Source organism: Bombina bombina, chromosome 2 (assembly GCF_027579735.1).
Source record: "Bombina bombina isolate aBomBom1 chromosome 2, aBomBom1.pri, whole genome shotgun sequence".
Lineage (NCBI taxonomy): Eukaryota > Metazoa > Chordata > Amphibia > Anura > Bombinatoridae > Bombina > Bombina bombina.
The window spans coordinates 483359086-483384610 of record NC_069500.1 but is presented as its reverse complement, the minus strand read 5'-3'; the positions used below and the strand labels follow the sequence as shown (position 1 = coordinate 483384610).

The following is a 25525-nucleotide window of genomic DNA, read 5'->3' as shown; positions in this document are numbered from 1 at the left end:
ATTTTTAAAATGTATCTGTTATCTGTACGTTTTCATAAATGATGCAAGATGTTAGCGTTTTATTTTAACTGAATTCATCCGTGGAAAACATACAGATAAAAGGTAAGTTTTAAGAAATATAAACAGCAGCATGATATAATGTTGAAAGAATGAAATGGAGCAGCCGCTTGTCAAAGTTTCAACGTATTTTTAACCTTCATAGGCATTTCCATATTAGTAGTATCCGTTTCGGACTGCTAATAAATGTATGAAGGCATTGTAAGCTGTGGAGCAACGACGCTTCAGTAAAGGCTGCAAAATCAGACAGGCTCATCTGTTCCATCTGATTCTGCGACCCCTCACGGTGTAGTGTCGAAATCTGGAAGGCGGTTTCTGTAGCAGGTGATTGGTGGTCACCCAGTCACGTGTGCGGTCAGGAATGTGGGGACTTAATGGTCACAAATTCAGTCGGGTCGCAGATTTAGACACTACCAAGGGCATTTTATTATCACAGCTTAAAGTACCAGTAAATACAGTAGATTTGCATAATCAATAAATGCATGATAACTAGACAATGCAATAATACTTAGGCTGAACTTCAAGTGAGTACTAGATTTTTTTTTTCCTGACAAATTTCAATTGTCTTTTTTTTACTCCTATATCATATGACAGCTATCAGCCAATCACAAATGCATATACTTATATTCTGTGAATTCTTGCACATGCTCAGTGTAAATATAGAGAGACTAATTTGGAAAGTTGTTTAAACTTGCATAATCTATCTTAAAGTGAATGTAAAGTTTGAGGAATGAGTGCCCGGTTTTTAATAATCCTATTAAAAACAGGGGCACTTTCATTCATCAAACTTTAAATTACACTGCTTTTGTTAAAATACTTACCTTTTCTTTCTGCAAGCCGCTCCAGCGCTTCTCCAGCCTGTCGCAAGCCTCTTAAGTCACGTGACGATTCCGGCATTCTACAATCACGGCTCCACCCCCACCCCCCCTCATTTCTGACGTCGGCAGAGGCTTGCGGAGGAAGTGTTGGAGCGGCTTGCAGAAAGAAAAGTTAAGTATTTTTAAAAAAGCAGTGAAATTTAAATTTTGATGAATGAAAGTGCCCATGTTTTTAATGGGATTATTAAAAACCGGGCACTGATTTATCAAAATTTACATTCACTTTAATCATGAAAGTTTAATTTTTGTCTTCAGTATCCCTTTAATGTCTCTTAAAGGTTGGTGAATACTTTCATGACATAAACATGAAAGAAAAATTAATCCAAGTGAGATTAGACTTCTGCCTACTCTTGATAGACCCATATTGAAGTTCAGCAAAGGATGGAATAATTACATACATATGGCTTGCGCCCATTAAAGGGACAGTCTACACCAGAATTGTTATTGTTTTAAAAGATAGATAATCCCTTTTTTACCCATTCCCTAGTTTTGCATAACCAAAACAGTTATATTTATATATTTTTTACCTCTGTGATTATCTTGTATCTAAGCCTCTGCAGACTGCCCCTTTATTTCAGTTATTTTGACAGACTTGCAGTTTAGCCAATCAGTGATGGCTCCTAGGTAACTTCACGTGCATGAGCACAGTGTTATCTATATGAAAAACATGAACTAACACACTCTAGTGGTGAAAAACCTGTTAAAATGCATTCTTAAGAGGCGGCCTTCAAGGTCTAAGAAATTAACATATGAACCTCCTAGGTTAAGCTTTCAACTAAGAATACCAAGAGACAAAGAGAAATTGGTGATAAAAGTAAATTTGAAAATTGTTTACAATTACATGCCCTATCTAAATCATGAAAGTTTTTTTTGGACTAGCTTGTCCTTTTAAATGTTCTTCAGCCTTTGAATGGCTGTCTGCAGTGAATATTGGTGTATACCAGATTTCTGCAGCTCCCCTGCTGGCACTCGCTGCTAGTGCTGTCTTCCTGATGAACCGTGCTTACCCTTCCTAGCATGTCAGAGCATGGTTTTCTCATCTAGACTACTAGTGAGGACCACTGTGCATCGCTTAGGATTATGTTTGTTGTCTTTGACATAAAAAGGTCTTCATTTTCACCTACTTTTTATTGCTCTATATTTTAACTATTTTCTTTTTTCAACTTATCAGGTTTTTTTTCTTTCTATTTTGTTACATCTACAAGTTTTTTGTTTTTTTCTTGTTTTTATTTTGAGACTGTATCTTGTATGTATTTTCATTCCAGGTACTGCTGTCTATACTCTTTCATCCAGGTCCTGTTTGTTCCCTATTTCACTTTGTTTGCAGCTTATTGGCCTCCTCCTCCTTATCATAGACATTTTGGGGTGGTGAATGTTGCACATGCTAATAATGTTAGTTGCTGTTTTAATTTACTTTAAAAACTTGCTTAGCATTGAAAGATATTTATTAGGTGTTAAGGGAATGGGAAAAACCCTGTATATCTCTGTACTAAACTCTCTTGCACCATCTGCTGATCTTTTCCTGTTATTGTCTGTTGTGGTTTTGTCTTTATTCTGTGTAGATAGAAATATCTGGTTTGTAGAACAATGTGTCTGAGACAGAAAAATGTCGTCATGATGTAGAGTGGACGGAGGAGCTAGTGTGCAATATTACATATATGTGTGTGTGTACTGTAAAGTAAGGATGCTTTCAAAAATAAAAATGGTAATAGTTAATTTTTTATCTATTAGCAGAGTTAGTGAACAGAAGAAAAATCAAATAAATATTTGGTGTGACCACCCTTTGCATTCTATGTACACTTGCACAAAGTCAAGGATTTTGTAGGCATATAGTCATGTGCATGTTTAAACAAGCTATAACAAATTAATAATTCCTTTAAGTGCCTTTTTCAGCTTTATGGGGAAAAAAATCCCTCTGTCAAAATGCAGTGCTCTTTATTCTTTACATGCAAAAATTAAGCACCGAATTTTGCTACACTCGTAGCCATTTTTATAGTATGCACTATCCTTGTAGATAATTTGTTTATAGTGTGGTTTCCATGGTAACAAACACCTGTGGGTGTAATTATTGACTGGGGGAGGGAGCTTGTTTGCTTTAAAGGGACATTCAACACTTCCGTTAACATGATTTGATATTGAAAATAAAAAAACGAAGATCCGCCTGCACTATACCCCTCCTGCCTTGCCGCCTTGCTTCTGTCCTAATCAGCGTCGCTAACTACTCTAATACCCGGTAAATATGGCAGCCAAACTCCCCCCACCGTTACATAGCTGCCTTCTTCTTCAACTGATAAGCAAATCAGAATCCAGTCCTCAGACAGAAATTGCACACACGTGCAATTTCTATCCGAGGACTGGATTCTGATTTGCTTATCAGTTGAAGAAGGCAGGGTACCTGCCTGCTCTTCTCACCTCCAGGCTCCGTTCAGTTGTGACCAAAACGCACACATTTCTGCTTTTCCCTGGGGCCAAAAACTACGGCTAATGTTCTTGGTTCTTCTTTTTCTTTGGGGCTAAAAACATGCAGAGGTCCTCATGTGACAATCAGGCTGTCAGTTTTCCATCCTGCAGTTAAAGGTTAATAAGGAACAAAAAATGGAAACGGTTTTACCTAGGTTTGTTAAATGAATCCCTTTTACAAGGACACGCAATAGTTTAACAAAGTGTTAGATTCATAACTTTGCTTTACACCAGGGTGAATAAAAATAAATATATTTTGTTTTAAAAAATAAATAAATAAATAAATCTGATTTTTTTTTTTTTTTTTTTTTTATTTAAATTTTCTTTTAAGATTATTTTTTTTTAATTTTGTTTTTATTTCTATCTAAAAATTATTTTTTTTTATATATAAAGTGAATAGTATCAAAATTTAGTGCCCGGTTTTTAAAAATTTGATTAAAAACAGGGGCACTTTAATTCATAAAAATTTACATTTCACTCCTGTTGAGAAAAAACAACAACTTACCTTTTAATCTTCACAGCCGCTCCAGCTTCCTCCGCCCGTCGCAAAGCCCCTTTCTGGGTCTAAAATGAGGAATCCGGCTTCCTCTAATCACGACGTTGAAGAAGACACTGGTTCCCCCGGGGGTGGTGGGGGGGAGAGCCGTGATTGGAGGATGACGATCCATTATTTCTGACGTCAGAAATGGCTTGCGACGACTGGGGGAAGCTGGAGCGGCTGTAAAGTTTAAAAGGTAAGTATTTTTTCACAACACGAGTGAAATGTAAATTTTGAATTAAAGTGCCCCTGTTTTTAATTGAATTTTTAAAAACCGGGCACTTTAGCATATACGTCCTGAAATAAGTATTCATTTTTAATTATGTAGCAAGAGAATGTATATTCATGGCTTCAATGTTTAAAAATTTTAGTAAATTAATTCCATTAATACTTTCACAAAGTCATACTCAGTGGTTTCTGTAAGATTGTTCTGGGCAGCTTTTTTCTGATTAGAGGATATTATTCCATTTTCCTGGTTTTGCAGTTCTCTGAGTGAATTTGAGTCTGCAGAAATAAGATGCTGCCTCTTCAAAGCAAAAATGTTATAAACTAAACATACAGACTTGAGAGAGACCTTATTCCCAATTCTCTGCAAATCTATGTACACAGAAACAACCCTTTCTTAAAGAGACATTAAACTTAGCCATATACATTCATTATTTATTATCGATTATTTGTAGAGCGCCAACAGATTCCGCATCGCTATTTTGTCCCCCTTCCATGTTTTTCTAATTTTCAGAACTTGAAATGTATCCTGCTGACTTCTCAGGACTAACCCTGTTGCATACCTGACCCTAAATGGCTTTATCAGATAACTGCAAAACAATGCATGTTATACTAACTTTATCACAGTGGCTAGTAGGGATGTGCATTCAGAACCTTTGTTGGGATCCAGATATAGAAGAAGGAAGATGCTCAGGGCATTCGGCTCTTTTCGGAGGAAGATTTCTTTTTATGAAATTTCAACACATTGTAAAATCTGTGCAATCTTATTGTGTTGCACTTTCACAAGAAGAAATCCGGCGAGATAAGAGCAGAATGCCATAAGCGACCATCGCCTTCTGGATCCTAACAAAAGATCCGAATGCACATCCCTACTAGCCACTGTGATAAAGTTAGTATAAAATGCATTTCAGTTATCTGATAAAGCCAATTAGGGACAGGTATGCATCCCTAGTGTTTAGCCTTATTGTCTGCAGACTAAAGCCCAGATTGGCTCCTCCATGTAAGGCAAATTGTAGGAGGAGATTGTTCAACAACATACCTAGGTAGGCTCAAGAGCTAGGAGCTAGCTGCTGATTGGTGGCGGCACAATTATACCTCCTTTTCATTGGCTTACCAATGTGTTCAGCGAGCTGACCATAGTACATTGCTGCTCCTTCAAAAAGGGATATGCCATGAGAATGAAGCAAAATTGATAATAAAACTAAATTGTAATGTTTAAAAATGTATGGTCTGTCTGAATCATAAAAGCAAAATTTTGAGTTTCAGTTCCCTTTAAGACTTGGCTGATGTGTTTTCTCTTGTAAGGTGTATCCAGTCCACGGGTTCATCCATTACTTGTGGGATATTCTCCTTCCCAACAGGAAGTTGCAAGAGGACACCCACAGCAGAGCTGTCTATATAGCTCCTCCCCTAACCCCCACCCCCAGTCATTCTCTTGCAACTCTCAATAAGATAGGAAGTATCAAGAGATATGTGGTGTCTTAGTGTAGTGTTACCTTCAATCAAGAGTTTGTTATTTTTAAACGGTACCGGCGTTGTACTGTTTTACTCTCAGGCAGAAATTAGAAGAAGAGTTCTGCCTGGAGGTTGATGATCTTAGCGGTTTGTAACTAAGGTCCATTGCTGTTCTCACACATAACTGAAGAGTATGGAAAGAAAACTTCAGTTGGGGGGACGGTCTGCAGATTACCTGCTTTGAGGTATGTTCAGTATTTTTATTTCTAGAGAGATGAATAAGTTCTAGAAAATGCTGACAGAGCCTTGTGTATTTGAGGTAAGCTAGATGCAGTGATTTAACGACTGGAATCATGCTTACAAAACAGGGTAATACTCATGTTTATACTCATATTACTTAGTGACAAAAGTTTACATGTTTCATAAATAGGACGTTTTTTTCTCTGAGGGAGATAAGTCTTTATTTGGGGCCTAGTTTCCACATGGCTAGTCAGATACTCCTAGGAGTATTTTCTTAAGGCCCCTCTGACATCCAGTACATGGTGGGAGGGGCCTATTTTCGTGCTCTAGATGCGCAGTTTTAATTCAGACTGAGACATCCAGCTTCCCTAGAGGAGTTCTCTGGCATATGAGGACCATTATAAAGGGTTTATTTCTTCCCTAAATCGTATTTGAGGGCAGGTAGGAGCCTCGGCAGAGCTGTGGCAAGGTGCTCAACTGTATTTTACTGGTGGTTGACGTTTTTTAAATCCGGTTTGGGGGCTAAGGGGTTAATCATCCATTTGCAAGTGGGTGCCATGTTGCTTTAGTCCCTTACACACACTGTAAAAATTTAGAAGAATTTGCTATATTTTTACACTGTTTTGCAGTTTAAGTGCTAGTTTTTTTCTCTTAAAGGCACAGTAACGTTTTTTGTTAATTGCCGTTTCACCTTTATTAAAGTGTTTTCCAAGCTTGCTTGTCTCATTACTAGTTTGTTAAACATGTCTGACATAGAGGAAACTCCTTGTTCAATATGTTTGGAAGCCATTGTGGAACCCCCTCTTAGAATGTGTACCAAATGTACTGAAATTTCTATAAACTATAAAGACCATATTATGGCGCTTAAAGATTTATCTCCAGAGGATTCTCTGACTGAAAAAAGGGAGATTATGCCATCTAGCTCTCCCCATGTGTCAGAACCTATAACTCCCGCTCAAGTGATGCAAAGTACATCTTTCGCATCTAATTATTTTACCTTACAGGACATGGCGGCAGTTATGAATGCTACTCTCTCAGAAGTATTGTCCAAACTGCCAGGGTTACAAGGAAAGCGAGACAGCTCTGGGGCTAGAACTAATACAGAGCTTTCTGACGCTTTAATGCCTGTGTCCGATATACCCTCACAATACTCAGAAGCCGAGGCAGGTGAGCTTCTATCTGTGGGTGACATTTCAGGCTCAGGGAAGGCATTGCTTCAGTCTGATTCTGAAATGACAGCGTTTAAATTTAAGCTCGAACACCTCCGCTTATTGCTTAGGGAGGTTTTAGCAACTCTGGATGACTGTGAACCCATTGTAGTTCCAGAGAAATTGTGTAAGATGGACAAATACTTTGCAGTGCCTGTTTACACTGATGTTTTTCCAGTTCCTAAGAGGTTTTCGGAAATTATTACTAAGGAATGGGATAGACCAGGTGTGCCGTTCTCTCCGCCTCCTGCTTTCAAAAAGATGTTTCCCATAGATGCCGCCATAAGGGACTCGTGGCAGATGGTCCCTAAGGTGGAGGGAGCAGTTTCTACCCTAGCTAAGCGTACAACTATCCCCGTCGAGGACAGTTGTGCTTTCCTAGATCCTATGGATAAAAAATTGGAGGGTCTCCTTAAGAAAATTTTTATACATCAAGGTTTTATTCTCCAGCCTCTTGCATGCATTGCCCCAGTTACTGCTGCAGCAGCTTTTTGGTTCGAGTCTCTTGAGGAGGCTCTACAGGTGGAGACCCCGTTAAACGATATTTTAGACAGGATTAAAGCTCTTAAGTTAGCTAATTCTTTTATTTCTGACGCCGTTTTTCATTTAACCAAGCTAACGGCTAAGAATTCAGGTTTTGCCATTATGGCGCGTAGGGAGCTATGGCTTAAGTCCTGGTCAGCAGACGTTACTTCAAAGTCTAAGCTTCTTAACATCCCTTTCAATGGACAGACTCTATTCGGGCCTGGCCTGAAGGAGATCATCTCTGATATTACCGGAGGAAAAGGTCACACCCTTCCTCAGGATAGGTCCAATAAATTAAGGGCCAATCAAAATAATTTTCGTTCCTTTCGAAACTTCAAGAGCGGCGCAGCTTCAGTTTCCTCTAATGCAAAACAAGAGGGAAATTTCGCCCAGTCCAAACCATTCTGGAGACCTAATCAGGCTTGGAACAAGGGGAAGCAGGCCAAGAAACCTGCTGCTGCCTCTAAGACAGCATGAAGGAGTAGCCCCCGATCCGGGACCGGATCTAGTCGGGGGCAGACTTTCTCTCTTCGCCCAGGCTTGGGCAAGAGACGTCCAGGATCCCTGGGCACTAGAGATTGTTTCCCAGGGATATCTTCTGGAATTCAAAGGTTCATCTCCAAAGGGGAGGTTTCATCTCTCACAACTATCTGTAAACCAAGGGAGTAACAGGGGCTGGGTTTCTATTCAAACCTGTTTATAGTTCCCAAAAAAGAGGGAACTTTCAGACCTATCTTGGATCTCAATATCCTTAACATATTCCTCAGGGTCCCATCCTTCAAGATGGAGACAATCCGAACCATCCTCCCTATGATCCAGGAGGGCCAATATATGACTACCGTGGACTTAAAGGATGCTTATCTCCACATTCCGATTCACAGAGATCATCATCAGTTCCTCAGGTTCGCCTTCCTAGACGGGCATTACCAGTTTGTGGCTCTTCCCTTCGGGTTAGCCACGGCACCAAGAATCTTTACGAAGGTTCTAGGGTCCCTTCTGGCGGTTCTAAGGCCGCGGGGCATAGCGGTAGCCCCTTACCTAGACGACATTCTGATTCAGGCGTCGACTTTTCAAATCGCCAAGTCCCATGCGGACATTGTTCTGACATTTGAGGTCTCACGGGTGGAAAGTGAACATAGAAAAGAGTTCTCTCTCTCCTCTCACAAGAGTTTCCTTCCTAGGAACTCTGTCAGAAAATTTTTCATTTCTACTGAATCTATCAGAGGTCAGGATATCAAAGCTTCTAACTTCCTGCTGTGCTCTTCATTCCACTTCTCGGCCGTCTGTGGCTCAGTGTATGGAAATGATCGGCCTAATGGTAGCGGCAATGGACATAGTTCCCGTTGCCCGCCTACATCTCAGACCACTGCAACTTTGCATGCTCAACCAGTGGAATGGGGACTACACAGATTTGTCTACTCTGTTAAATCTGGATCAAGAGACCAGGGATTCTCTTCTCTGGTGGTTATCTCGGGTCCATCTGTCCAGGGGAATGAGTTTCCGCAGGCCAGAGTGGACTATATTGACTACAGATGCCAGCCTTCTGGGCTGGGGCGCAGTCTGGAACTCCCTGAAGGCTCAGGGTTCGTGGACTCAGGAGGAGGCCCTCCTTCCGATAAACATTCTGGAACTAAGAGCAATATTCAATGCTCTTCAGGCATGGCCTCAACTAGCTGCGGCCAGGTTCATCAGATTTCAGTCGGACAATATCACGACTGTAGCCTATATCAACCATCAGGGGGGAACAAGGAGTCCCCTGGCAATGATGGAGGTTTCCAAGATAATTCTATGGGCAGAGGTTCACTCTTGCCATCTCTCAGCTATCCATATCCCAGGAGTAGAGAACTGGGAGGCGGATTTTCTAAGTTGGCAGACTTTTCATCCGGGGGAGTGGGAGCTCCATCCGGAGGTATTTGCCCAGCTGATACAACTATGGGGCAAACCAGAACTGGATCTGATGGCGTCTCGTCAGATCTCCAAGCTTCCTTGTTACGGGTCCAGGTCAAGGGATCCCCAGGCAGCGCTGATAGATGCTCTAGCAGTGACCTGGTCCTTCAGCCTGGCTTATGTGTTTCCACCGTTTCCTCTCCTCCCTCGTCTGATTGCCAAGATCAAGCAGGAGAGAGCTTCTGTGATTTTGATAGCGCCTGCGTGGCCACGCAGGACTTGGTATGCAGATCTGGTGGACATGTCATCCTCTCCACCATGGACTCTGCCGCTGAGGCAGGACCTTCTACTCCAAGGTCCATTCAAACATCCAAATCTAATTTCTCTGCGTGTGACTGCTTGGAGATTGAACGCTTGATTTTATCAAAACGTGGTTTCTCCGAGTCGGTCATTGATACCTTGAGTCAGGCTCGAAAGCCTGTCACCAGGAAAATCTATCATAAGATATGGTGTAAATATCTTCATTGGTGTGAATCCAAGCATTACTTGTGGAGTAAGGTCAGGATTCCTAGGATATTATTCTTTCTCAAAGAAGGATTGGAAAAGGGATTATCGGCTAGTTCCTTAAAGGGACAGATTTCTGCTCTGTCTATCCTTTTGCACAAGCGCCTGGCTGATGTTCCAGACGTTCAGGCGTTTTGTCAGGCTTTGGTTAGAATCAGGCCTGTGTTTAAACCTGGTGCTCCGTCATGGAGTTTAAATTTAGTTCTAAAAGTTCTTCAAGCTTTTATCTTGGAAAGTTCTGTTTTTAGTAGCTATCTCTTCGGCTCGAAGAATTTCAGAGTTATCTGCCTTGCAGTGTGATTCCCCTTATCTGATCTTCCATGCAGATAAGGTAGTTTTGCGTACCAAACCTGGTTTTCTTCCTAAGGTAGTATCTATCTAATAGGAATATCAATCAGGAAATTGTTGTTCCGTCACTGTGTCCTAATCCTTCTTCAAAGAAGGAACGTCTGTTACACAATCTTGACGTGGTTCGTGCTTTAAAGTTTTATTAGCAAGCTACTAAGGATTTTCGTCAAACATCTGCATTGTTTGTTGTCTACTCTGGAAAGAGGAGAGGACAAAAGGCTTCGGCAACTTCTCTTTCTTTTTGGCTGAGAAGCATAATCCGTTTAGCTTACGAGACTGCTGGCCAGCAGCCTCCTGAAAGAATTACAGCTCATTCTACTAGAGCGGTAGCTTCCACATGGGCTTTTAAACATGAGGCGTCTGTTGAACAGATTTGTAAGGCGGCGACTTGGTCTTTGCTTCATAGTTTTTCAAATTCTACAAATTTGATACTTTTGCTTCCTTGAAGGCTATTTGTGGGAGAAAGGTCTTACAGGCAGTGGTGCCTGCCTTGTCCCGCCCTTCATCCGTGTCCTAAAGCTTTGGTATTGGTATCCCACAAGTAATGGATGAACCCGTGGACTGGATACACCTTACAAGAGAAAACAAAATTTATGCTTACCTGATAAATTTCTTTCTCTTGTGGTGTATCCAGTCCACGGCCGCCCTGTCACTTTAAGGCAGGTGTTTTTATTTTTTAAACTACAGTCACCACTGCACCCTATAGTTTCTCCTTTTTCTTACTTGTCTTCGGTCGAATGACTGGAGGTGGGGGTTAGGGGAGGATCTATATAGACAGCTCTGCTGTGGGTGTCCTCTTGCAAGTTCCTGTTGGGTAGGAGAATATCCCACAAGTAATGGATGAACCCGTGGACTGGATACACCACAAGAGAGAGAAATTTATCAGGTAAGCATAAATTTTGTTATTCTATAGCAACATGACAGACATGCTTTGTAATTACTCAGTGTTTTCTGTCCCTTTTTAAATAGATATGAAACCCAAACATTTATTTTGCTATTTAGACAGATAATTTAAATAAAAAAAAAAAGTTTCTAATTTACTTCTATTATCGAATTTGCTTTGTTTAATGGTATTCTTTGTTGAAGAGATACTTAAGTAGATGTCTGGAGTACTGCATGGCAGGGAATACTGCTGCCATGTAATGCTCTTGCATATGGAAAACATTCTTTAAAAACTGCTGTCATATAGTGCTTACATCTTTGTTTTTTAACGAAAGATAGCAAGAAAACTAAGAAAATGTGATAATAGAAATAATTTAGAGAGTAATTTAAAATTGTATGCTCTTTATGAATCCTGAAAAGAAAATTGGTGTTCCATGTCAATTTAAGCGCTGTGTTTCAATAGCTAAAGTGTGAAGAGTTTGGGGCATATATAATATTTATAATATATGTTTTTTGAAATACAAAAGATACAAAATAGTTTTAAGAGACTTGGCTGTCACATGATACAAGGTGTTGGAAAGCAATTTTTAAATTTGTCTTAAGTACAGTTGACAAGTTGATCAAATATGAATGATTAACCTATTAAACTGGAGTTTAGATAATTATGAAATTATTACGATCTGAGCTAGCTATGTATTTCTAATGGTGTATAACCAAATCCGTAATGTTCTGATTGATTTAACTTAAAACTAATCTGAAAAGTTATTCTAAAATAGAAACCTTCATCTGGTGTTAAATATTAAGATTATAACAATCAGAATTAATCTTTGTAGAAAACGATGATTTTAAGTCAAGTCTTACAGACTAGTGAATTAAATTGAATTTAAAGGGATAGTAAAGCAAAAAATACTCATTAGTCAGAGCATGACATTTTCAGATGGAGCATGAGATTTTAATCATCTTTCCAGTTTACTACTATTATCGAATTTTGCTTTGTTCTCTTTATTTCCTTTTAGAGTAAAGCTGAAAGGAGCTCAGGAGCATGCACGTGTCTATGGTAGCAATGTTTGTGTCTATGTATAACATTGCTATACACAATGCTAACACTGCTGCCAAATAGGCACGTTTATGCTCCTGAGCACACCTAGGATTGCTCTTTAATAAAGTATACAAAGAGAACTAAGTTAAATTGATAACAGAAGTAAATTGGAAAGGTGTTTAAAATTTTATGTGAACTCCAGTTAATTTGTTCTGTCCCTTTAACTTCCTTAGAATGTAATGCTTTCTTCTCTGGAAAATAACAGAGAAGGATATTTGAGTAAAATGCTATAAGGAAACGGCTATTTTATTTTTATACCTTTATGTCCCTTTACAAATGTGTTTGACACAAATTCCATTTAAACGTGAAAATAAAAATATGTATAAAGTGAGCATACAATGTTTTAGTTAAAAACATTCAGAACGCTACTGTTTTGTTTGACCACTTTACACATGTATTTTATATGTCCCTTTAAGCATTTGGTTATACCCCCGCCCCCCTTAACATAGAATGCATGTTTAGTGCTTACCTTGAACGAAAAGGTAGCTACTCTGTTATGTGTCCATATACTTAAAATATTTCATTCTTTTTGTGATTTTCTTCCCATTTCTCTTTACAAACTCACATCCACTCTTTGGTCTCCTCCACTTTTTCTGACAGCATAGTTAGTTAGCTAATGTATACTGGATTTCCCTAATTAAGAGTAGTCTGCTGCATATAATGACATGTATTTCAGACAACTTGATACAGACCAGTTAGTTTGAATGCTGATATGTTATGTTGTGATGGTAAATCCTAGCCTTTTTGCAAAACTAGGATTTAACCAGTGCTACAAATAAAGGGGACTTTCAGTCATGAAGTATAAAAAAACTTCATGCTGAAAGTTCCTTTATTTGCAGCGAGTTTATGCTGTTAACGATTGCCTTTTTGCCTTACTGGGTTTTAATCATATGCTTATTTCTTACAGTGATTGAAGAAGGGCTTTGGGAAAATGGTCTCTCTTACGAGTGTCGGACATTGCTATTCAAAGCCATCCACAACCTTCTTGAAAGGTAATAGTTCTCGTTATTATTCTTCAGTCTGTAATGTATGTTACTAAACTTCTAAGTGATACTTTTTTAATTTAATGGTTAAGTAAAGTACCAGAGAGCCCTCTTGCCAGCTGTATGGCAAGATGTGTTAATGGTGAGTGGCCCAATTGTATAATAGGGAGAGCCTACCGTTATTTGCAGAGCAGTTAACAGCAGTATTAAACTGTATACACTTTGAAATTTTGATATAAAATGTTTGTGTGTATGTATTGGGTACTTGTAAAGCGCAGCTAATCACCCATAAGGGTCTCAAGGCGCTGCTCATTTTATAGACCTTGGAAGGCTGAAAGGCTGAGTTAACCTCGCCGGGGATCGGACCTGCAACCCTTGGGTTTCTACAGAGCTCAGCCTCATGTGTATAGTAAAACAACTTTAATATACTTAAAGGGACATTTCACCCAAAAATGTTCTCCCATTTAAAATGTTCCCAATGATCTATTTTACCTGCTGGAGTGCATTAAATTGTTTACAAGTAGCTCCTTTACCCCTATTTTGGCCCTTGAAATAGCTGATTTAGCTTGTGGTATCCCAACCTATATTGAAAGTTTTGATAAAGAAGTCTCAGCTATTGACTAGCCTAAGTAAACACAGCCAGCAGAAGAAATAACACTCCCAGTGGGGTGCAGGATAGTTAAGTAATAACATAATTTTCCATTGTTCTCTCTATGTATTAAGCTTTAGTTTTCCAGAGAAATATAAGATAAGAAAGCAAGTGTGTACGCAAAGTGATAACATAATGAGATATTACCTGAAGCTCAACATATTGTAATAGGCTGAGGTTTAAAGGGACACTAAACCCACATTTTTTTTCTTTCATGATTCAGATAGAGCATGTCATTTTAAGCAACTTTCTAATTTACTCCTATTATCAATTTTTCTTCGTTCTCTTGCTATCTTTATTTAAAAAGCAGAAATGTGATGCATAGAAGCCGGCCCATTTTTGGCTGAGAACCTGGGTTATCATTGCGTATTGGTGGGTAAATGTAATCCTCCAATAAGCATGTGCTATCCATGGTGCTGAATTTAAAATGGTCTGGCTGCTAAGATTTACATTCCTGCTTTTAAAATAAAGATAGCAAGAGAACAAAGAAACTGATAATAGGAGTAAATCAGAAAGTTGCTTAAAAGTTCATGCTCTATCTGAATCATGAAAGAAAAAATTGGGATCAGTGTCCCTTTAAAAGCACAAAAAATACATTATTATTGGGACAGTCTACACCAGATCTGTTATTTAAAAAGATAGATAATACCTTTACTATCCTTTCCCAAGCTTTGCACAACCAACATTATTATATTAATATACTTTATACCATGTAAACCTCTAAATTTCTGCCTGTTTCTAAGCCACTACAGACAGCCTCTTCTCACATGCTTTTCACAACAAGAGACTGCTAATTCATGTGTGCTTTCTCCTGTGGAGTTGTGCAGGACACAACACTAAATGGCTAAAATGCCAGTCAATAGATAATAAATAGCCATGTGATAAGGGGGCTGTCAGAGACTTAGATACAAGGTAATCAGAGGTAAAAATTATAATATAACCATGTTGGCTGTGCAAAACTGGGGAATGGATAATAAAGGGGTTATATCTATCTTTTTAAAGATAGTTGACTGTCCCTTTAAATTGCAGAAAAAGCTAGCAAAATAAGCCTGAAAATTAAGGTTTCCCATTTCTGACAACTGGAAGAGCATGTGGTAGGCTTCACAGGTCTAACCCTCTCACAAATCTGTCCCTAATTGATTTCAGCAAAGATTAGCAGATAAATAGCTGCAAAACAAAAATGATTTTGCTATGATGACTGGCTAGTCTTGTCTACTCCACTAACAAGCCTCCTCCAAATAAAGCAATGGGTAGGTGGAGTTGGGATATGGAAAAAACTGTTCCAGCAAACACAATGATAATGCATTACATAAAAAATCTAAATCAAACTCACCCACTATGTTTAAAGTATATATGTGTCTGTCTCTCCAAAAGTATGTGGAGTATAGGTATTTTATCCACACCCATTTCTAACAGGTGCAGTAAATACAGCACATAACTATGAAATCTCCAAAGACGAACACTGCCTGTGCAGTCGGTTGTACTGAAGAGCTCAGTGACTTGTCATAGGATACCACTAGATAGTCCATTAAATTTCTGCCCTCCTATATCTGCCTGTCAACTGTAAGTGGTATATTTTTTAAGTGCATAACTCACTACAGATTTCCAAATAGCCCCTGGAAACATCAGCACAAGAACTCTGCATCGGAAGCTTCATAAACTATTTCTCCAACATTGGTGTGTCCGGTCCACGGCGTCATCCTTACTTGTGGGAATATTCTCTTCCCCAACAGGAAATGGCAAAAGCTGCCCATATAGCCCCTCCTCGGGCTCCGCCCCCCAGTCATTCTCTTTGCCGCACTGAACAAGTAGCATCTCCACGGAGATGGTGAAGAGTATGTGGTGTTTAGTTGTAGTTTTTTATTCTTCTATCAAAAGTTTGTTATTTTGAAATAGTACTGGTTGTGCTATTTACTCTGAAACAGAAAGAGATGAAGAGTTCTGTTTAAAAGAGGAGTATGATTTTAGCAGCAGTAACTAAAATCAATTGCTGTTCCCACGCAGGACTGTTGAGCCCAGAGAACTTCAGTTGGGGGGAACAGTTTGCAGACTTTTCTGCTCAAGGTATGACTAGCCATTTTTCTAACAAGACTGTGTAATGCTGGAAGGCTGTCATTTTCCCTCATGGGGATCGGTAAGCCATTTTCTTAGACTCAAACAGAATAAAGGGCTTATTATGGGCTATTAACTGGTGGACACTCTTAAGGGCTAAATCGATTGCTTTATTTAATTATTATTTACAGTTTGAAGTGGATTTCACACTTTTTATTATTTGGGGAACGTTTTTAACGCCAGGCACTAGTTAGGACACCTTCCCAGTCAGGAAGGGCCTTTCACTGTAGTAGGCAGAGCCTCATTTTCACGCCATTATTGCGCAGTTTCTTTTGAGTGCAGTGCATGTGAGAGGGTCTGGTATCCACTGAAAACGTTCCTGGAAGGCTTGAATTGGTATCGTATACCCCCCTGGGATAGGTGAAGTCGCAACAAACGCTGTGGCTGGGACTGTAGTGGGGTTAAAATTGCAAACGGCTCCGTTTTCCGCATTTTAAGGGTTAAAAGCTTGAAAATTGGGGTGCAATACTTTGAATGCATTAAGACACTGTGGTGAAAATTTGGTAAAGATTGGATAATTCCTTCATAGTTTTTCACATATTCAGTAATAAAGTGTGCTCTGTTTAACATTTAAAGAGACAGTAACGGTTTTGTTTAAAATCGTTTTTTTTGTGCTTTATTAACCAGTTTAAGCCTGTCTAACATGTCTGTACCTTCAGATAGATCATGTTCTGTATGTATGGTGGCCAAGGTAGTTCCCCCTTCAAATGTATGTGATAATTGTGCCATGGCGTCCAAACAAAGTAAGGACAGTACTGTCACATTTAGTAAGGTTGCCCAGGATAATTCATCAAATGAAGGAAGTAGGGATAGTTCTGCATCCTCTCCTGTGTCTATACCAGTTATGCCCGCGCAGGCGACCCCTAGTACTTCTAGCGCGCCAATGCTTGTTACTATGCAACAATTGATGGCAGTAATGGATAACTCCATAGCTAATATTTTATCCAAAATGCTAGCATTTCAGAGAAAGCGTGATTGCTCAGTTTTAAACACTGTAGAGCAGGAGGGCGCTGATAATTTATCTGTCATACCCTCACACCAGTCTGAAGTGGCAGTGAGGGAGGGTTTGTCAGATGGAGAAATTTCTGATTCAGGAAGAATTTCTCAGCAGGCAGAACCTGATGTTGTGACATTTAAATTAGAGCGTCTCCGCGCATTACTTAAGGAGGTGCTATCTACTCTGGATGATTGTGACAATTTTTGGTCATCCCAGAAAAATTGTGCAAGATGGACAAATTCCTAGAGGTCCCGGTGCACCCTGATGCCTTTCCGATACCTAAAAGGGTGGCGGACAAAGTGAATAAGGAGTGGGAGAAGCCAGGCATACCTTTTGTCCCTCCTCCTATATTTAAGAAATTGTTCCCCATGGTCGACCCCAGGAAGGACACATGGCAAACAGTCCCTAAGGTCGAGGGGGCGGTTTCTACACTAGCCAAACGCACGACTATTCCCATTGAGGACAATTGTGCTTTCAAAGATCCTATGGATAAAAAATTGGAGGGTTTGCTTAAAAAGATTTTTGTACAGCAAGGTTACCTCCTTCAACCAATTTCGTGCATTATTCCTGTCACTACAGCGGCGTGTTTCTGGTTCGAGGAACTGGAAAAGTTGCTCAGTAAGGAGACTCCATATGAGGAAGTCATGGACAGGTAGCTAATTCCTTTATTTTAGATGCCGCTTTGCAGTTAGCGAGATTAGCGGCAAAAAATTCAGGGTTTGCAATTGTGGCGCGCAGAGCGCTCAGGCTAAAATCTTGGTCGGCGGATGTATCTTCCAAGACAAAATTGCTTAATATCCCTTTCAAAGGTAAGACCCTTTTTGGGCCAGAATTGAAAGAAATTATTTCAGACATCACTGGGGGAAAGGGCCATGCCCTCCCACAGGATAGGCCGTTCAAGGCTAAAAATAAGTCCAATTTCTCTTGTTAAGTGTGTTCAGTCCACGGGTCATCCATTACTTATGGGATATATTCTCCTTCCCAACAGGAAGTTGCAAGAGGATCACCCAAGCAGAGCTGCTATATAGCTCCTCCCCTCACATGTCATATCCAGTCATTCTCTTGCAACCCTCAACAAAGGAGGTCGTGAGAGGAGCTGGAGTTTTTACTTAACTATTCTTCAATCAAAAGTTTGTTATTTTAAATGGCACCGGAGTGTGCTGTTTTTCTATCTCAGGCAGTATTTGGAAGAAGAAACTGCCTGTGTTTTTTTTCTATGATCTTAGCAGGCGTAACTAAGATCCACTGGCTGTTCTCGACATTCTGAGGAGTGGGGTAACTTCAGAAAATGGGAATAGCATGCGGGGTCCTCTGCAAATGAGGTATGTGCAGTACATTATTTTCTGGGAATGGAATTGACTAAGAAAATACTGCTGTTACCGTATGATGTAAGTACAGCCTTAAATGCAGTAGTGGCAACTGGTATCAGGCTGATAAATGTATGCGCAGTCAAGTTATTTTCTAGGGACTAGAATTTGACTGAGAAAATACTGTTAAAACTGAAATAATACTTAAGCCTTATCTGCAGTGGTAGCGACTGGTAGCAGGCTTAGTGATAACTTTGCATGACATTGGAAAATGTTATTTTTTAATAAAACGTTTACTGGCATGTTATTCGTTTTTGTGAGGTACTTTGGTGATAAATCTCTTTGGGCATGATTTTTTTCCACATGGCTGACATATATTTTCTGCATGGAAACCGTTATATCAGGGCTCCCACTGTTGTGATAGGAGTGGGAGGGACCTTGTTTTAGCGCCTTGTTACGCAGTTATAATTCTAGCACAGTCTTCCTGCTTCTTCCTCCTTGATCCAGGACGTCTCTAGAGAGCTCAGGGGTCTGCAAAATCCATTTTTGAAGGAGGTAATCATTCACAGCAGATCTGTGACAGTGTGCTTGACTGTGATTAAAAGCGTTAAATCTTAATTGATATCAGTTTTATCCGTTTTGGGTATTGAGGGGTTAATCATCCTTTTGCTAATGGGTGCAATCCTCTGCTAATATTACACTTCTTGTTAAGAATTGTTTAATTATATCTGTATTTTTGAAGCGCTGCAGCGTTTTTTATATTGCCTGTAAACTTATTGAAAGTGATTTCCAAGCTTGCTAGTTTCATTGCTACGTCTGTTTAAACATGTCTGATTCAGAGGAAATTGTTTGTTCATCATGTTCAAAAGCCAATGTGGAGCCCAATAGAACGATGTGTACCAATTGTATTGATATTGCTTTGAATAAAAGTCAATCTGTACCGATAGAGAAACTATCACCAGACAACGAGGGGGAAGTTATGCCGCCTAACTCTCCTCACGTGTCAGTACCTGCGTCTCCCGCTCGGGAGATGCGTAGGATTGAGACGCCAAGTACATCTAGGCCCTTACAAATCACTTTACATGATATGGCTAATGTTATGAAAGAAGTATTAAATAATATGCCCGAATTAAGGGGCAAGCGCGATAGCTCTGGGTTAAGGACAGAGCGCGCTGATGACACGAGAGCCATGTCTGATACTGCGTCACAATTTGCAGAACATGAGGACGGTGAGCTTCATTCTGTCGGTGACGGTTCTGATCCGGGGAGACCAGATTCAGAAATTTCAAATTTTAAATTTAAGCTTGAGAACCTCCGTGTGTTACTAGGGGAGGTATTAGCGGCTCTGAATGATTGCGACAAGGTGGCAATCCCAGAGAAATTGTGTAGGTTGGATAGATACTATGCGGTACCGGTGTGTACTGACGTCTTTCCTATACCAAAAAGACTTACAGAAATTATTAGTAAGGAGTGGGATAGACCCGGTGTGCCTTTTTCCCCTCCCCCGATATTCAGAAAAATGTTTCCTATAGACGCCACCACACGAGACTTATGGCAGACGGTCCCTAAGGTGGAGGGAGCAGTTTCTACTTTAGTCAAGCGTACCACTATCCCGGTGGAGGATAGCTGTGCTTTCTCAGATCCAATGGATAAAAAATTAGAGGGTTATCTTAAGAAAATGTTTGTTCAACAGGGTTTTATTTTGCAGCCTCTTGCATGCATTGCGCCTGTCACGGCTGCAGCGGCATTCTGGTTTGAGTCTCTGGAAGAGGCGATTCGCACAGAGCCATTGAATGAGGCTTTGAGCAAAGTTAGAACCCTTAAGCAAGCTAATGCGTTTGTTTCAGATGCCGTAGTACATCTAACCAAACTTACGGCTAAAAATTCCGGATTCGCCATACAGGCGCGCAGAGCGCTCTGGCTTAAATCCTGGTCAGCGGATGTAACTTCCAAGTCTAAGCTACTTAACATTCCTTTCAAAGGGCAGACCTTATTCGGGCCCGGCTTGAAGGAAATTATTGCTGACATTACGGGAGGTAAGGGCCACGCCCTTCCTCAGGACAGAGCCAAACCAAGGGCAAACAGTCTAATTTTCGTGCCTTTCGTAACTTCAAGGCAGGAGCAGCATCAACTTCCTCCGCTCCAAAACAGGAAGGAACTACTGCTCGTAACAGACAGGGTTGGAAAGGCAACCAGTCATGGAACAAGGGCAAGCAGGCCAGAAAGCCTACTTCCGCCCCTAAGACAGCATGAAGACAGGGCCCCCTATCCGGAGACGGATTTAGTGGGGGGCAGACTTTCTCTCTTCGCCCAGGCTTGGGCAAGAGATGTGCAGGATCCCTGGACGTTGAAGATTATATCTCAGGGATACCTTCTGGATTTCAAAACCTCTCCACCACAAGGGAGGTTCCATCTTTCGAGGTTATCAACAAACCTAGTAAAGAGAGAGGCATTTCTACAATGTGTACAAGACCTCTTAATCATGGGAGTGATCCACTCAGTTCCGCGATCGGAACAGGGACAAGGATTTTACTCAAATCTATTTGTGGTTCCCAAAAAAGAGGGAACCTTCAGACCAATCTTGGACTTAAAGATCTTAAACAAATTCCTAAGGGTACCATCGTTCAAGATGGAAACCATTCGAACCATCCTACCCATGATCCAAGAGGGTCAATATATGACCACAGTGGACTTAAAGGATGCTTACCTTCACATACCGATTCACAAAGATCATTATCAGTACCTAAGGTTTGCCTTTCTAGACAGGCATTACCAGTTTGTGGCTCTTCACTTCGGGTTAGCCACGGCCCCGAGAATTTTTACGAAGGTTCTGGGCTCACTTCTGGCGGTACTAAGACCACGAGGCATAGCGGTGGCTCCGTACCTAGACGACATTCTGATACAAGCGTCAAGTTTTCAGAATGCAAAGTCTCATACAGAGATAGTTCTTGCATTTCTGAGGTCGCATGGGTGGAAAGTGAACGTGGAAAAGAGTTCTCTGTTACCACTCACAAGGGTTCCTTTTCTAGGGACTCTTATAGATTCTGTAGAGATGAAGATTTACCTGACTGAGTCCCGGTTATCAAAGATTCTCAATGCTTGCCGTGCCCTTCATTCCATTCCAAGCCCTTCAGTAGCTCAGTGCATGGAGGTAGTCGGCTTAATGGTTGCGGCAATGGACATAGTGCCATTTGCGCGCCTGCATCTCAGACCGCTGCAACTATGCATGCTCAGTCAATGGAACGGGGATTACTCAGATCTGTCCCCTTTGCTAAATCTGGACCAGGAGACCAGAGATTCTCTTCTCTGGTGGTTGTCACCGGTTCATCTGTCCAAAGGAATGACCTTTCGCAGACCAGATTGGACGATTGTAACAACGGATGCCAGCCTTCTAGGCTGGGGAGCAGTCTGGAATTCCCTGAAGGCTCAGGGTTCGTGGACTCAGGAGGAGAAACTCCTTCCAATAAACATTCTGGAATTAAGGGCAATATTCAATGCTCTTCTAGCTTGGCCTCAGTTAGCAAGACTGAGGTTCATCAGATTTCAGTCGGACAATATCACGACTGTGGCTTACATCAATCAAGGGGGAACCAGGAGTTCCCTAGCGATGTTGGAAGTCTCGAAGATAATTCGCTGGGCAGAGTCTCAATCTTGCCACCTGTCGGCGATTTACATCCCAGGCGTAGAGAACTGGGAGGCGGATTTCCTAAGTCGCCAGACTTTTCATCCGGGAGAGTGGGAACTTCACCCGGAGGTATTTGCTCAACTGATTCGTCGTTGGGGCAAACCGGATCTGGATCTCATGGCATCTTGCCAGAACGCGAAGCTTCCTTGTTACGGATCCAGGTCCAGGGACCCGGGAGCGGTGCTGGTAGATGCATTAGCAGCCCCTTGGGTTTTCAACATAGCTTATGTGTTTCCACCATTTCCGTTGCTACCTCGACTGATTGCCAGGATCAAACAGGAGAGGGTATCGGTAATTCTGATAGCGCCTGCGTGGCCACGCAGGACCTGGTATGCAGACCTAGTGGACATGTCGTCCTGTCCACCATGGTCTCTTCCTCTGAGGCAGGACCTTCAAATTCAGGGTCCTTTCAACCATCCAAACCTAATTTCTCTGAGGCTGACTGCTTGGAAATTGAACGCTTGATTCTATCTAAGCGGGGGTTTTCGGATTCGGTTATTGATACATTAATACAGGCTCGGAAACCTGTGACCAGAAAAATTTACCATAAGATATGGCGGAAATATTTATATTGGTGCGATTCCAAGAGTTACTCATGGAGTAAGGTTAGGATTCCTAGGATATTGGCTTTTCTACAAGAGGGTTTAGAAAAAGGTTTGTCCGCTAGTTCGCTAAAGGGACAGATTTCAGCTCTGTCTATTCTTTTACACAAACGTCTGGCAGAGAATCCAGACGTCCAGGCCTTTTGTCAGGCTTTGGCTAGAATTAAGCCTGTGTTTAAAGCTGTTGCTCCTCCGTGGAGCTTAAACTTGGTTCTTAAAGTTCTTCAGGGTGTTCCGTTTGAACCCCTTCATTCCATTGATATTAAGCTTTTATCTTGGAAAGTTTTGTTTTTGATGGCTATTTCCTCGGTTCGAAGAGTCTCTGAGTTATCTGCCTTACATTGTGATTCTCCTTATCTGATCTTTCATTCAGACAAGGTAGTACTGCGTACTAAACCTGGGTTTTTACCTAAGGTTGTTTCTAACAGGAATATCAATCAAGAGATTGTTGTTCCATCATTATGTCCTAATCCTTCTTCAAAGAAGGAACGTCTTTTGCATAATCTGGACGTGGTCCGTGCTCTGAAGTTCTACTTACAGGCAACTAAAGATTTTAGACAAACTTCTTCTCTGTTTGTCGTTTACTCTGGACAGAGGAGAGGTCAAAAGGCTTCGGCTACCTCTCTCTCTTTTTGGCTTCATAGCATAATACGTTTAGCCTATGAGACTGCTGGACAGCAGCCTCCTGAAAGAATTACAGCTCATTCCACTAGAGCTGTGGCTTCCACCCTGGGCCTTTAAGAATGAGGCCTCTGTTGAACAGATTTGCAAGGCTGCAACTTGGTCTTCACTTCATACTTTTTCCAAATTTGACACTTTCGCTTCTTCGGAGGCTGGTTTTGGGAGAGAGGTTCTACAGGCAGTGGTTCCTTCTGTTTAATGTTCCTGCCTTGTCCCTCCCTTCATCCGTGTACTTAGCTTTGGTATGGGTATCCCATAAGTAATGGATGACCCGTGGACTGACTACACTTAACAAGAGAAAACATAATTTATGCTTACCTGATAAATTTATTTATCTTGTAGTGTGTTCAGTCCATGGCCCGCCCTGTCTTTTTAAGGCAGGTTCTAAATTTTAAAATTATAACTCCAGTCACCACTGCACCTTATAGTTTCTCCTTTCGGTCGAATGACTGGATATGACATGTGAGGGGAGGAGCTATATAGCAGCTCTGCTTGGGTGATCCTCTTGCAACTTCCTGTTGGGAAGGAGAATATATCCCATAAGTAATGGATGACCCGTGGACTGAACACACTACAAGAGAAATAAATTTATCAGGTAAGCATAAATTATGTTTTTCGTTCCTTTCGTAATTTCAGGAACGGACCGGCTTCTAACTCTGCAGCCTCTAGACAAGAGGGTAACGCTTCCCAGTCCAAGCCTTCTTGGAAACCAATGCAAGGGTAAACAGGCCAAAAAGCCTGCTGGTGCTACCAAGACAGCATGAAGGGGTAGCCCCCGATCCGGGACCGGATCTAGTAGGGGGCAGACTCTCTCTCTTTGCTCAGGCTTGGGTAAGAGATGTTCCGGATCCCTGGACTCTAGAAATAGTCTCTCAGGGTTATCTTCTCGAGTTCAAGGAACTCCCTCCAAGGGGAAGGTTCCATATGTCTCGCTTATCTTCAAACCAAATAAAGAGACAGGCATTCTTACATTGTGTAGAAGACCTGTTAAAGATGGGAGTGATACACCCAGTTCCATCAGTGGAACAGGGTCAGGGGTTTTACGCAAACCTGTTTGTAGTTCCCAAAAAGGAGGGAACTTTCAGACCAATTCTGGATTTAAAAATTCTAAACAAATTCCTCAGGGTTCCATCGTTCAAAATGGAAACCATTCGAACAATTTTACCTACAATCCAGGAAGGTCAATTCATGACTACCGTGGATCTAAAGGATGCGTACCTACATATTCCTATCCACAAAGATCACCATCAGTTCCTAAGGTTCGCCTTTATGGGCAATCATCAGTTCGTGGCTCTTCCGTTTTCACAAAGGTGCTAGGGTCCCTTCTGGCGGTTCTAAGACCGAGGGGCATTGCAGTGGCACCTTATCTAGACGACATTCTAATTCAAGCGTCGTCTCTTTCCAAGGCAAAGGCGCATACAGAGATTGTTCTAGCCTTTCTCAGATCTCACGGGTGGAAGGTGAACGTGGAAAAGAGTTCTCTATCCCCGTCAACAAGAGTTCCCTTTTTGGGGACAATAATAGATTCCTCAGAAATGAAGATCTTCCTGACAGAAGTCCGAAAATCAAAGCTTCTAAACGCTTGTCAAGTTCTTCACTCTATTCTGCAGCCTTCCATAGCTCAGTGCATGGAAGTAATAGGACTAATGGTTGCAGCAATGGACATAGTTCCTTTTGCTCGAATTCATCTAAGACCATTACAACTGTGCATGCTCAATCAGTGGAATGGGGACTATGCAGACCTGTCTCCACAGATTCAAGTAGACCAGGAAACCAGAGACTCACTCAGTTGGTGGTCGACTCAGGAACACCTGTCTCAGGGAATGAATTTCCGCAGACCAGAGTGGGTCATTGTCACGACCGACGCCAGTCTATTAGGCTGGGGCGCGGTCTGGAATTCCCTGAAAGCTCAGGGTCTATGGTCTCGGGAAGAGTCTCTTCTTCCGATAAACATTCTGGAACTGAGAGCGATCTTCAATGCTCTCAGGGCCTGGCCTCAACTAGCGAAGGCCGGATTCATAAGATTTCAGTCAGACAACATGACGACTGTAGCTTACATCAATCATCAGGGGGAACGAAGAGTTCCCTGGCGATGAGAGAGGTATGCAAGATCATAAAATGGGCGGAGGATCACTCCTGCCAT

General features: G+C 41.2%; 1 protein-coding gene across 1 annotated transcript in view; it reads left to right on the top strand.

The window, feature by feature from the left end:
* MED13L (mediator complex subunit 13L) overlaps positions 1 to 25525 on the top strand; it is a 944653-nt gene that overhangs the window by 207287 nt on the left and 711841 nt on the right. Inside the window, 1 exon segment of the mRNA XM_053702159.1 lies at positions 13274 to 13358. Within this exon segment, the coding sequence (XP_053558134.1) occupies positions 13274 to 13358 (85 nt within the window).